Genomic DNA, 14830 nt, shown 5'->3' on the forward strand with positions numbered 1-14830 from the left:
CCTCATACTCCACATTTCTGAATTATTAATAGTCCTGTCATCAGTAACAATACCTGTTTGTTTTGTGCCACTTTGTTCCTTAATGTTCTGAAACTGATGAATTGTTAATTACTTCTTTATTATTATACAGAGACTCTAGGGTCAGGGTTCTTTAATTTCTCATACCAATGGATTAATTAGTGTAGAGTGTCTAGAGACACAGCGTATAAACAACACTGTTTATAAGTGTTGAAAAACATTTTGGACATATATATATCAACTCCAAGCTTGCCAGATTGAAATTCCAGCACACTGATTTAATGCTACCATGGTTTATATAAAAGGCTGCATGCAAGAAATCCACATAAAAAGAAAGGATCTCACTAAATAAGATTAATGCTTGCCACACCTTGGCAATCACCACCCACAAGCCAATGCTGTCCCAACCTAATCCATTTGCTTTCCTGCTTCAATTGATGTCCACTTCCAGTCTGATCATCTTCCAAATTACACTTGGCATGTTGCCTTACAGCCTGTGATTCCAGCTCGGAAAGCAGCAGCAGCACAGTAGTCAAATGTGATAAGAGGGTTGATTCTAATGCTTTCTGCCTTATTTGTTGTCCTGCCTCCTTACTTTGTGGCCTGCAAAGAGATGACTGTTTTGTCCAAAAACTCATTTCTAAGTTTATTTACAATCTTACTAAAAACCAACATATGCACCCAATGTAATCAAGAAACCTGCCAGTATCTTGATCTATGGCTAGTGGTCTGTAGCTTTTCAAAATAATTAAGAAAAGGTGCTTCAGAAATAACATCTGCACAGCAACCTTCTGCTCATAAAGCCTTACTTTACACAAAAGGATTCCTAAAAGCAGTGACATTTTTTCCCCCTGGCTTACAAAAAAAAAAAAAAAAAAAAAAAAAGTTGGGCTAATTTAATGAAGTAAACTAGTGAAGAGCTTATTTGGAAGAACCATACAATTCTACTGCCAAACATAGAATGGCCCTAGGAAGCAATATTGAAGAATTACAGAAAGGGGGCATGGCTACAGCAGTTTAAAGCAACTAATAGCAATAGGCAGATCCAACACCCTAATTGCATTTTCATCACGTCTACCTGTTTTGAATACTGCAAGGCATATAACCAGGAAAGTATTCTTTTAAAATTGGAGCAGGTAATTTAAAAAAGGCTGTACATTTGTGAGTTTCATTTCACATCCAAACTTTGATTGCACATCAGTCACACAACCCCATTACTAAATACAGTATTGTTCCACATTGCAGAAAATTAATACATTGCAGAAAGTCCCAATTTTCTCAAAGACAGAAAAAAATCTTAAGGATAAGATTTAAGACAAAGGACTTACTTAAATCTTAAGGATAAGATTTAAGAGAAAGGACCTAATTAAGACAAAGGACTTACATGGCATGCGATTTCTTCTTTCCTTGGTTCTTGTAGCAGATAAGACTTTTCTCCTATAAGAAAATCTTCATTTTTTTCTGTCCATGAGGGATGACATTTACAAATGGTTATTGTGAGGAAATATATTATCTATGAAATATTTGATATTTTCTATTAAAATATTCATTTTATAAAACTGTTAACAAAGAAAAACTGAAACAATAAACAAAAGATAATGGAGAAGATTTTATTAAGTAGCTTTAGTCTTATTTTCCTGCTTCTTCTTGAATTATTATGTTCATATGATCAATTTTTGCAAGCATAGCTTCATTTTATTTTGGTTTGTTGTCCACACTTAAAATGCTGTGATGATAATATATTCTAAGTGTATCTATTGCATCTACCTGCTCTGTGGATGAGATGGGGCAATAGAACATTCACTTGTAAGGTAGTTTTGGATTTGAAAACTGCATAGATTAGCCAAATGCTTTGGTAAAACTTGTCTTTACAGGCCAAAATGCATCAAAACTGATTGGAATTGTGCTTTAGCATTAGTAGCGAATGCTGCAGGTTGTGTTGCTATGAGTTGGTAAGTTAATCTGCACCTTCTTCTTACTAAAAATATATGAAAGTGGCAATTGACTAAAATCATGAGCATAGTATAGAAAAAATTGTGACTTGGAATACAAGGGGAGTAAATATAACAATCATAAATTAATGAAATTAAAGAAAAAGAAATACAAAGGTATAGTAAATGGTATTGAGGTAAACCATATTTAATTTTATTTCCTTTTATCCTTGGCCTTTAATTTCTACTGCTCAGTAGTGTACATTCCTTGAGTACAATAAACTCTTAATATGAGAAATTCTTCAGTCTATTTCTGGAGATTGTCATCTGTGTGATTTTAATAATATTTTAAAGTAAGATTCTTGGTTTATTATCTGTTGGGGTTTAAGTAATCCAGATTTTTTTTCTTAAAATAATGCCTTTACTAAGCAGTGATAGAACTGGCTCTGATCTAAATCCTGCAAAGCTGCACAATCCATGTCCTCAATGGGGCCACCAGCATTTTTGCATCCACAAAAAATCTTTGTACTGAAATTTCATGACAACATGTCCAGATTTAAACATATTTATTATTTCAGAATTAAGGATGGAGAAAGGAAATTGAGACCTAGCCACTAGGAGGCAAACTGCTTCCATTCTCTCTTTTTTAACTCTTCAAAAACCCTTACAAGCTGCTTTCATACATATTATTCTGGACAGAAAATCAGTATCATGATTTGGATCATTCTTTACATTTGTGGAGATTTTGCAAAATGGGAATGAAAGTATTTTGCCTCATGTGACATCTCACATGCAACACCTCACATTCTTTTTTCAACTATTGAAATCCTCTCCCCAACTTTTCTGACATTATCACAGTCTTCTGCAGACATCCAAAGATTAGGAGGCAGAGTTGCACCCATAGCCCTCAATTGTCAAACCTATCTAAACATGTTCTATTGTTAGCAAAAATAATAGGTGTGTTACTACAGTTATCTCATCAGTCTCACTTTGAATTGCACCAGTGCAGCTCATGTAACAGTGGTGTTTACATCAATGTACCATGGGGTACACAATATTGCACATGCCACTGCATTCTGAATCATCTGAAGTTTTTGAATGTTCTGTTTTGCAATAGCTCAATCAGAGGTGACTAGGGTATGAATGATAATAAGCAGTGTCTCCTGATCTAGGAAGAGATACAATTGGTGTACAAGATATATTTATGCGGAGACTTTTCTCGCCATAGCTGCCAATTGCTCCTCAAGCAATTCCAATATTCCAAAATCTCAGGGGCTGCCACAAAGAAGAGGGAATCAAGCTATTCTCCAAAGCACCTGATGGCAGGACAAGAAGCGATGGGTGGAAACTAATCAAGGAGAGAAGCAACTTAGAACTAAGGAGATATTTCCTGACAGTTAGAACAATTAATCAGTGGAACAACTTGCCTCCAGAAGTTGTGAATGCCCCAACACTGGAAGTTTTTAAAAAGATGTTGAATAACCATTTGTCTGAAGTGGTGTAGGGTTTCCTGCCTAGGCAGGGGTTGGACCAGAAGATCTCCAAGGTCCCTTCCAACTCAACTCAACTCTTCTCTTCTCTTCTCTTCTCTTCTCTTCTCTTCTCTTCTCTTCTCTTCTCTTCTCTTCTCTTCTCTTCTCTTCTCTTCTCTTCTCTTCTCTTCTCTTCCCTTCCCTTCCCTTCCCTTCCCTTCCCTTCCCTTCCAATCCATTCCATTCCATTCCATTCCATTCTATTCTAGTCTAAACAGGAGCTGTAAGTCCAGAAGGATTTCTAGATGGTATACCAATTCTGCTGGGGAATGTCACCAAACCCAGAATTAGTGATAGAAGTTTACTGGATACCAAGGGTCATAAAACCCAAAGTTACTCAGTCTTATTAGGGTTGAGCTGAAACTTCTTCCAGATCTGCACAGCTTCCAGACACTGGAATAGCACCTGAGGAACATCGTTTGGATGCTTGGGGCCCAGAGATATCATTAGATATCACATGATATGTGATCTTCTGCTGACAAATGATCCTACCTCGTGATTTCATGTAGAAGTTAAATAGGGTAGGGAAAGAGTTTGAGGCCTGCATACCCTCAAAAGCTGAAGCTTAGGACTAGATCTTTCTCCCATTATCAATGCCAAGCAGAATTGGCCTCAGAGAAAGAAAGACCATACTGATACCATAATTGGTTGCCTTTGAGAGATCAAAGAATGCCAGAATGAAATGATCCCACAAGAGGTCACCTACAAATGTAATTAAAACCATCTCATTATTATAACCAACCCTGAAGCCCACACAATCTGCTTCCTTCAGAGTTCTTTTGGAGTGCTTGGCAGGTCAGACTTCTTTAGCAGCTATTATAATCATGGATAAGAGAACTGTTATGATAGAACTATTTTATATCTATTATGAATAAACCATATTAGAGTTTATAAGATTTTATTGATCAGATTCTAGCATCCAATGAGTTCAAGCATTAATTCTTATATTAGTTGAATTTGGAAAAAGGGGACAAGAAAAATAGAGAAACAAAGGAAAAAGGGGTTTAAAAAGACCACTTCATACCACGCTGCAAACCCAAGGAGTACAGAAAATTATTACCACTGCACTACCTTTACAGCCATTATTTAGACTTTAATCTATATTCATACTCATGTTTGGTCACATTCATGACTTTTTTCCATGAATTGTGGTTTTTTTGGTCATTAAATATATAGATGTCATGCAATATATTTATTTCCCCCCACCCCATAAAATGGGGAATTAAAACCCAAATTGTAAGGTATTACATTAATATGTATAACTCTAAACTTTCCCACAAGTAAATTAACTGAGTGTAACCTGTTCCTTTATTATTATGTTAATATACATTTGCCTTTTGAGAATAGAAACTTTATAATATTTTGATGCCATTCAGATGTAACTTAGTTATGAATAATTCTGCAAATTTGCAAATAAGAGGAAAATTTTGTAGTGAATGCAGAATGATAGTTTAACATGACCCAGTAGCTTTTCAGAGAGTTCTTTCCCATAATTAGGTTATGCTAGGACAGTTCCAATATCCATGACATTCTTCCCTAGCAAAAAAGGAAGGTGATGTTTATCCAGCAGGCAAATTAGTTGCAGTATAAAGGAACCAAATGTTTGCGTGATATGATAACTATATTTATAGTTTTTACCACAATGCTGTCATGAAATATGCCAGTTTTGTGTACAAAAATGTATAATTATACTATTAGAAAGGACCATTAGAGTGAATACTATCCACTCACTGTCACCTATTTAGGAGAATTTGAAAGAATGCAAATCCTGCTGAACTGCAAAATCTAGCGTTCAATAGGCTTTTCATGATGGATTGCTATGGATTATATAACTGTGTTCAGCAAAAACCTGTATTTTAGAATTTATGAATAATTCAGCCACATGGCTTGGAATGAGTAGAAAATTATCAGTTTGTAAAAGTAAGCTGTCAAAAAATGAAATGTTTTTGAACATCATAATTTAAATGTCCTTCCTCAAGAATTCCAGAAATTACACCAGAAGTGCAAAACTAATGTTTGTTGTTTGGGCTGACAAGCAAAAATATATGGACAGTGTATTGTCTGATTCTAGGGGATGGTGCTGATCTCCATTTCTTGGCTGAAGGAGACCAGGTTATCCAAAGAAACTTCCATCTGTCCAACATGACTATACACATACATACCAAGGCACATAGAACACTGGCACCTTCCTAATGAGGTGGTACCTATTTATCTACTTGCATTTGCACACTTTCAAGGAGCTGGGGCAATAATGGGAGCTCACCTTGTCATGTAGCACTCAGATCTTGGACAAACTCAGCGACTTTAACCACTGAACCATCATGCCCCCTTCCAGCCAATGTACATGATTAAACACAACAAAATGGGGAATCATCATGTCATGATCCCCATCATGATAATCTATTACTATTAGTAGTAATATTAAAATAATACAGTCAACCATTATGGTACTGAGCATAGTGCATATTCATCTTTCAAAGACCTTCCAAACTATCCAGTCTTCATTTGCCTTTAAAAAAAACCATGAGAAAATGGTTGCCTTAGCCTTAGGGACAAGTTGTGTGAAACAAGATGACTACTGCTGATCTCCCTCCCACCATTCCATGATGGCTATTAAGGCATATGTTATGCTGGTAACGGTACTGAATGTCAATATTTTTCTGCCTGACAGTCTAGTTTAGGGTAACTCAGACCCTTGTGGGTGTGCATGGTTTAGTGATTCACCTATAGGATTGCAGCAAAGAATTTGCAAGGAATCTTATGGATAAAGTTCCTCAGAATCACATATGTTAGACTCTAGCTTGGTAGCAGGTCCCATGGAAGAGTTAGTTATCTGGCTTAGTTATCTGGGTAGAATTTGTTGCTAATTGGATGTGATGAGATGGATAGGGTTTTGACAGATGTAGCTCAGCTACCTTGATGTTAGATCCATATTTTTCCTGGGGGCGAAAGGTTATGGGGAAAGTGGTTGTGCAGTAGTTTCAAAGGATTCTAAATTATCTGGACTATAATGATTCAGGCCCAGGTCAGACTAAGATATTACTGGATACCGTCTGGTGAGATGGGAATTGAGTGCTGTATTTATCCTTGCTCTATTTTACTTCTCAGCAGTTTTCAATACCATTGATCATGATATGGTTCTGGATTGGCTTTAGGGGTTGAGAGTGGAACTTATTGTGCTGTTTCTCTTCCTTCCTCCAGGGCCAGTGGGTGTTGATAGGAGATAAGAGCTCAAACCTGCAGCCCTGCTATTTAGGTGTCACAGGACTCAGTGCTTTCTCTTCTCCTGCTTAATATCAATACGAAGCAACTGAGTAAGGTCATCTGTCAGTTTGGGACAAGATATCAATAATATGCAGATGATAACCAGTTATATATCTCCATGCCAAACTGTCTGAGTGATGCCATAGGGGCATAGCTTAGATCACTGTAGCATATACATTTCTTTATGGGAACAACGTGCTTCAACGGAACCCTTATAAGACCAAGTGTCTTTGAGTTTTAGGACTCTCTTTAGTCTTTAGGACCTTCCACCTCTTGTTCTGAATGAGGTTGAATTACTCAGGCAGATCCTATGCTCAATTTGGGGACTCAGCTGCATTTGTGGCTCCTGCTCAAAGAAAAGGTCTTTGAGCCATCTTCATATTGTGTGTCAATTGCATTCATTCTTGAACCAGGAAGCCCTGTTTATTGTCAATCCACATTAATCATCTCCCAATTGGATTACTACAATATGCTTTTGAGGGCTGCCTTTGAAGAGTATTTAGAAGTTTCAGTTGGTGCAAAATGTGGTAGCTTGATAAGTAATGGGTGCTGATTGCTTGGCATATGTGACATCTCTGCACTGTAAGCTGTGTGGCTGCTAGTACTGTTCCAGGTAAAATTCAAGGTGCTATTGGTTCCTTCAAAGATCATCATGTCTTAAGGTTGGGTTATTTATGGGAATGTCACTTTCCAATGGTGTTTAAACTGTTCCGTTATATCTGGTGAGAGTACCAAGATCCATAATGAAGGTTTTTTCTGTCCGGCCACCACACACACCCCCTCCCCCTTGCCCTCTCTGTCTCTGTCTCTGTCTCTGTCTCTCTCTCTCTCATACACACACACACACACACACACCAGATGAGACTTGCTACATTTTCTCAAGACATTAAAAACCCTGTCTTTGCTGTTACATTTGGGGCCCTGATATTTTGAGAAAATCTATTTGCTTATAACGATTGTGAAGTGTTGCATTTGTTCTTAGCTGCTATTTTATGCTGTGTTATGTTATTTATGTTTTTAATTGCTGGTTGTGTTTTTACTCTGCTTTTATCTTGTTTTCATTTTTAGCTACTCAGAGTCATTATACAAAGTAAATAAATAACACATAAGATCTTCAGCAGACAGTATTTGCTTCTGAATAACAAAATAACAGAGTTGGAAGGGATCTTGAAGGTCTTCTAGTTCAACCTCCTGCTCAAGCAGGAAACCCTATACCTGTGGTGGCTAACCTTTTTGGGCTCCTGTGCCAAAAATTGTGCGCACGCTTGCATGTTCGCACTCGTGTGCCAGCACCCAGAAGGCAATGCGTACCCCTGTCTCGTATGCATGTGCGCGCAATGCGAAAAAATCAGAAGTGATGAAATGGGGCTAGTTTTCAGTCTACAAAGCTTGCTGAAGCCTGCAGAAGCCTTCTTCAAGCCTTTGGGAGGCCGAAAAAGGTCTCCAACTGGCTGAAAATCAGCTGTGAGGCACACACATGTGCAGTGAGGTAAGTTTGTCATTTGTGCCATCACAAATGGCTCTGTGTGCCATCTGTGGAATGCATGCCATAGGTTTGCCATCATGGCCCTATACCATTTCATACAAATGGTTGTCCAATGTCTTCTTAAAAACCACAATTTCTGAGGCAAGTCGTTCTCTAGATTTGGCAAGCAGAAGCTTTCTTTATGAGCCCACAATCCACAAAAGGTTTTATTGGTAGTGACTACTAACTTAATTGCATTTGGTAACTCACAGGTAACTTGTTTTTTTCTGGATGATTTTCAAAGCAGCCTTACATGGCCTTATGTGGAACAAATTGCAATAATTCATTTGTGGGTTACCAAAGGCTTGAATGACTATACTCAGTACCTCCTGTTCCATTTAGGGCTACAACTGGTGTATTAATTTAAACTGGCCAAAGCTCCTACTTGTTCTTTCAGCAACAGCCATGAATCAAAGATGTCCCCACTCCATCCCCAAGATACAGGCTTGTGTCTCTGGGAAGCATAACGTCATTAAAACTTAAATGTGATATAATTTTGAATCAATCAACTTCTGAATTAGCATCCACTTTTTCAAAGGGTTTGGAATGCTTATTTAATGGTATGTCAAAAAAAACAACACCAGCAACACAACATCTAAAATGGAACAAAAAATGAATTACTGACCAAATACCTCATTTTCTGACATGGGATCCTGGATGAACCTAAAGGAATGGAAAATAAAATGATTATAATAATATTTTGGAAGAATTCGATAGGTAGATTAAAACTTCCAAATCCAATTTAAACATCTGGCTAACTGTTCAACCAGCTATAATAACATTCACTTAATTATTCTGAAATTTAAAGAAGAGAATCACTATGTTATCTTGATATTACATTGTACAGTTTAAACACCATGACCTTTTGGATTAAATGCATAGCTACAAAATGCATATCCTAGAAAATTTGTGAAAGGACTGTATTATTTATTATAAAGCTTTGGATGAGTAAATTATTTTTCTATTCCTCTATTATAAATTGACAAAAAATTGTCAAATAATTAGGAAGAAGCTAATTTATTTGAGTCCCACTTCAGCCTTCATAAATATAGTTCACTTATAATATGCAATGTATGCTGTGAGAAGAGTTCATTGACTGTAACACAAAAATAAATTAACTACATAGTTTTAGATACTTGCAGCAGATTGGTCATAGTTTTCTGCTCAGTAGCTTAATATGTATTAAAGCTTCCTCCCTCCCAGGACTACAAATTTGTGTCACCAGCAATTGGGTTGGAATATTTATACAAGGGCCTCAAAATCCTACAGCAGCAAAATCTATCTTCTCCCATTTGCCAACAATCCAAGTAATCATTTTAATGCTTATGGACCCCCGTAGAGACTATTCTCCACTTCCTATGATCAATTTCTTACTTAGCATGCAGAGCACGGTGAGCTTCCAGCAGCAGACTAGGATAGGGCAATCCTATGATTAGACAGAGTGAGGCAGTACATGTTGGGCAGCACACATAGTTCTGTTGAATTGCAGAACTATGCATGCTACGTTACTTGGAAATACACTGTCTATATTTCTTGATGTTCTAAGTGTGGTGAAGGGTGCTATCCTATTTACTATGTTGAAGCAGAGAGCAAAAGTAGAAGTGAAGTGCAGACGAGAAGGATAGAAGAGAGATTATTGCAGTGGTAAGGATCCAACCGAAACTCTCCAACTTGGGGATGAATGGAATAGATTGTATTGCTGGATTATTGGGAATGTATGTGTTTAGATGTGTTGCCTTGTGCTTTGGTAAATGCAACCCCTTAGGAGATGGGGAAAGGATGGGGGTAGATAATTGGAATTGTTACTGCCAAGGATCCTGTTTTGAACAAACAATGTAGGTTGAGACAGTGATGTGCAGAGACCAATAAGGCAAGATGCTGAGCTTTCAGTTCGCTGTTATCATTCAAAGAGGCAGTTTATCAGGAATCTGTTTCCTTGTGCTATGACTCCTATTACTTAATGGCAAGTCTGCCTGTTATCAAATCCTGGGTGAGAATTTAATTCTGGCTTGCACCAGTCAAGACCCATGAGGACAAAAGGGGAGGGGATTCCTCATCTGGGTTTTAGATTTGGCATCAGACAGGAGCCCAAAGGAAAGAAGAGGAAGTGGCTTTTGTCTTCTTTTTGGAGGCTTTGCATGTGACTAGAAGCAGTACACTACAGATAATACAAGTACCAGGCTTTTCTTCTGACACTGAATCAGAAATTCAGAAATTATATCATGTATTCATAGATACCATGGCAACCATTGGTTTATTCCAAATCATCATAGCCCTGACTCATGTGGGTGGCCAAATGTTACACCTCACTTTTGTCTCAGACTGGAAGTGATATGTTCTGAGACCAATGGATATTAATATCTGTCTCTAATCATGGTCAGATCATTCTCTGACTGCTAAACAGCTGACAGATAAACCAATTGTTTCACCTCAGATTATGCTGTCTACAAAGTAATTAGATACAAAAGAGCAGATAATCTGTTTATATGTAATAAACAGAAAAGAATATTTTAACATCTCATTATGAAGATGTATTTTTCAAAATGCTATACATTCAAATTACCTCTACTATTTAACTTCAGTGTTTTTGAGTTTTCATTTAGTTATAATGTTAAATAACACAGGAGACTGCTTTAATCTAAATCAAGCCTTTCTAAGCCTTTCTCTTTCTAACTCAATATAATTCTAAGATTTTAGATACATGATTTTCCTCACTTTTGCTGGAAGAATCACAGATACAGATTAACAGAGTTGGAAGGGACCTTGTAAGTCATCTAGTCCAACCTTCTGCCCAAGCAGGAGACCCTATACCATTTCTGACAAATGGCAGTCCAATCTCTTCTTGAAAGCCTCCAGTGATGAAGCTTCCACAACTTCCGAAGGCAAGCTGTTCCATTGGTAGATTGTTCTCATTGTCAGAAAATTTCTCCTTATTTCTAGGTTGAATCTCTCCTTGATCAGTTTCCATCCATTATTCCTTGTCTGGCCTTTGCGTGCCTTGAAAAATAGCTTGACCCTTTCTCTCTGTGGCAGCCCCTCAGATATTGGAACACTGCTATCATGTTTCCCCTGGTCCTTCTCTTCACTAGACTAGCTATGCCCAGTTCCTGTAACTGTTCTTCATATGTTTTAGTCTCCAGTCTCCTAATCATCCTGGTTTCTCTTCTCTGCACTTTTTCTAGAGTCTCAATATCTTTTTATAGTGTGATGACAAAACTGGATATAGTATTTTAGAAGTGGTCTTACTAAGGCTACAGTGGAACATGCCTTCAGGTTAGTCTTGACTGCTGGGACCTGCCTTGTGTTTAAGGCAGACCTAGAATGCACAGTTTCTAGCCCAGTGTCTTTAACCATTATATTAGATTAAGTCTTGTAATACAACCTACAGCATACAAAATAGATGCAATGCTATAAAACTTTCCTCTAAAGCTATGGATACAACTCTTCCATGCTGGGAATTTATGGGAACTTCTACACTAACTGAATAATTCCACAGATGTATTAAGATCCCCCTCCCCAACTGATATATATGCCCAAGCCAGAGTTTCTTTTTTTCACCCACAATGGAAGGCCTGAAGCACCTTCTGCTGTTTAGAATGAATCTATTTGTAACCATGTAGGAGATAAGATTTTAGTGGGAATAGATGACACCTATTTGAAAAATACCATTGCAAGCTTCAATACTTTCAGAAGGCCATTTATTAAGACTTAACAACCACTTTGTCCAAAGTCACTATTTAATAAAATAAAATGGCTTAACAGTTAATCTCAGTTCATTTTGCAAACTGATTTGTGTTTGGTTGAAAAGTGATGGGAAAATTTATCAGAAGATTATCAATTTATTGATATTGTGGTAGAAGTTTTCTGAGAAAAAAATTATCATTATGTAATCTTCTGGAACAAAATAACGGGCCCTACAATGTGAACAACCAGTAGCATAAAGATACAAAAAGGTCTACATCTTATTACGTCTAGCGTTTAGCCAGGTTTTGCAAACTAGACATGGTAGCCGGACTTGGGTAAACCAAAATCAGATTAATATTAACTATTTGAAACACTATTTCAGCCCCTTCATTGAAGTGTACAAAATAATTGTAATAAATACAAGTCATTGCAATATGTAATCCTGCCAAAATAATTGCAAACAAAATGGTAGAAAGCTGACAATGAACTGAGCAATTATTTTAGTTTTCAAAATTCACTTGTCCAGAGGATGTCTACACATTCCATAAAAAGAACAGAGGCTAGGTAAGTGAATAAGTTTAAGATACCAAATGGAACAATCCAGTGCAAACGATCTCCACTTACTTTTTTTCTTTTATTGCTGTGTTTTCAGCATTAGTGCATTCCTTTGAGAAAAAGAGAAGAAAAAAGGTTACCTTCAAGTTATTTGAAGGAATAGCACTTATAGTACTTAGACTTATATACCCCTTCACAGTGCTTTACAGCCATCTCTAAGCAGTTTACAAAGTCAGCATATTGCCCCCAACAATCTGGGTCTTCCTCTTACCAACCTCAGATGGATGGAAGGCTAAGTCAACCTTGAGCCTGGTGAGATTTGAACTGCCAAATTGCAGGAAGCTGAAGTAGCCTGCAGTACTGCATTCTAACTACAGTACCAACACAGCTCAATAAATAAAATTTGTTTATAAAGCACTTCTTTAACAGAATCCATTTTTGTTCCTAATATTTTAATTAGTTTATCAAAATATAAAATACAAAGAAAAATTAAAATACTGCAAAGGTAGGAGAGGAAATAGGGAAGAGGAAAAGGTCTACGGCAAAAGGGTACAAAGGAAAAAAAGCATTGACTTCCAAATCTTTTTAGCCCAGTAGAAAAAGCTAATAATATACAGTCGCAACTTTTTACTTTTACATTATATATATAAAAGTGAAATACCGCTCATGCATCATCACAAAATCTCCAGAACCGTAACGCCTACAAAGTTTAAATATGGCACATATGTTCCTCTTGGCCTCTAGGTGCTCACCAAGAAAGGATTTTTCAAAATGACTATCAGAGCATTCGTATTTTGTATATTATTATTAACATGCTCTGATGCTAAGGACTTCTACTCCCCCTCCCCACCTGAAAAGAAATCAGTTCCAAATGCAAAACACAAGCAGAGGACAGGAGTTTTAGTTTCAGTTTTAGTTTCACAGCACCAAGCAGCTTTATTACAGAACAGTTGAGCTAAGCCATGCCCAGGCTCCTCTCCTTGCTCACACAGCAAATACTGTTTCAGTTTCCAAACAGCCCTCAACTCTCACACACAGACAGGATGCTAGCCAGATGAATACTGATGCATGCTGGTAGGCAGAGGAATAATTTCCTCCACTTATTTTCCTCCCCAAAAACTAAGCCCAACCACATAGTTTCGTAGTGAAGAATGGGTATCAAGCTAGTAATATATATTAGTCAATTCTATAACAACAAATCTATCTAATCAGCAAAACCCAAAGTCAAAGTTTCATTTTTTCCCCAACTCAGGCACAAAATCTAGAAGTGGTTTTTAAGTAGAAATAAAGATGTATTATTTTCTTTGATTAGGGTAGTCAGTTAAAACATCTCTGCTAATTCCATCAGTTTTTCCAGCCAGTCATCCATTGCAAAAATTAAAGTATCTTTCCTTTTTTGTGCATAGAGCATTTTTGCTGCTGTGAGTATATCTAACAATAAAATTCCACCCCCCAAGTTCTTTATCCATTATACCTAAAAGAAAAGTCACTGGTTTTATCTTTATATTCACTTTAACAATCTTCCATATTTAGATGTGAATCCTACTCCAATATATAAAAGATATTTCAAATGTAAGTTGGAAATGTAAATGTAAAGAAGGAACTTTTTCACATCTCTGGTGAACATGTAACAAAGCAAAAAAAAAAAAAATACCAGAGCAGGAAAAGTATTGGAGCGCAATACTTCTTTAAAATATATTTATTATTCTGCAGTAAGACTATATACAAGCTTGGAAATTGGTGAGTTGTTTATTCACATAGCATTGATTTTTCCAAGTTACTATAAGAAAATATATTTGAAGCACAATAACTACTTGAAGGTATTATTACAAATCGGCTTTTGAAAAATTAGTATCTGTTTCTATATCTTTATCAACTAATGTTGAGAGGGAGAGCAGTATTAATCTTTTAAAGAAAAAGCAGCAATGAAAGCTTATCCCATAATAAATTGAAATTCATCTGCACCTCTATAACTGTCTGGTTTGGTTCTGTAACCCAACAAGACAGACACAGACTCCAGAGAGTAATTAGGACTGCAGAAAAAACAGTTACAACCAACCTGCTTTCATTCGAGGACCTGTATACTGCACAAGTCAAAAAGAGGGCTGTGAAAATATTTACAGACCCCTTACATCCCGGACAAAAACTGTTTCAGCTCCTACCCTCACAACGATGCTATAAAGCACTGCACACCGGAACAACGAGACACAAGGACAGTTTTTTCTCGAATGCCATCAGTCTGCTAAACAATTCCCTCAACACTATCCAACTATTTACAAAGACTGCACTACTATTACTATTAATCTTCTCATCACTCCTTA

General features: G+C 36.9%; 1 protein-coding gene across 4 annotated transcripts in view; it reads right to left on the reverse strand.

Moving 5' to 3' along the window:
* SAMSN1 (SAM domain, SH3 domain and nuclear localization signals 1) overlaps positions 1-14830 on the reverse strand; it is a 103823-nt gene that overhangs the window by 71003 nt on the left and 17990 nt on the right. For all 4 annotated transcript variants that reach the window (XM_087937516.1, XM_087937515.1, XM_087937517.1 and 1 more), the window contains 3 exons: positions 12579-12619; positions 8896-8933; positions 1403-1479 (listed from right to left, as the gene is read on the reverse strand). In XM_087937516.1, the coding sequence (XP_087793642.1) occupies positions 1403-1479; positions 8896-8933; positions 12579-12619 (156 nt within the window). The remainder of the gene's footprint in view (positions 1-1402; positions 1480-8895; positions 8934-12578; positions 12620-14830) is intronic.

The sequence above is a fragment of the Pseudonaja textilis genome, chromosome 7 (genome assembly GCF_049901715.1).
Source record: "Pseudonaja textilis isolate UNSWEBS1 chromosome 7, rPseTex1.2, whole genome shotgun sequence".
Taxonomy (NCBI): domain Eukaryota; kingdom Metazoa; phylum Chordata; class Lepidosauria; order Squamata; family Elapidae; genus Pseudonaja; species Pseudonaja textilis.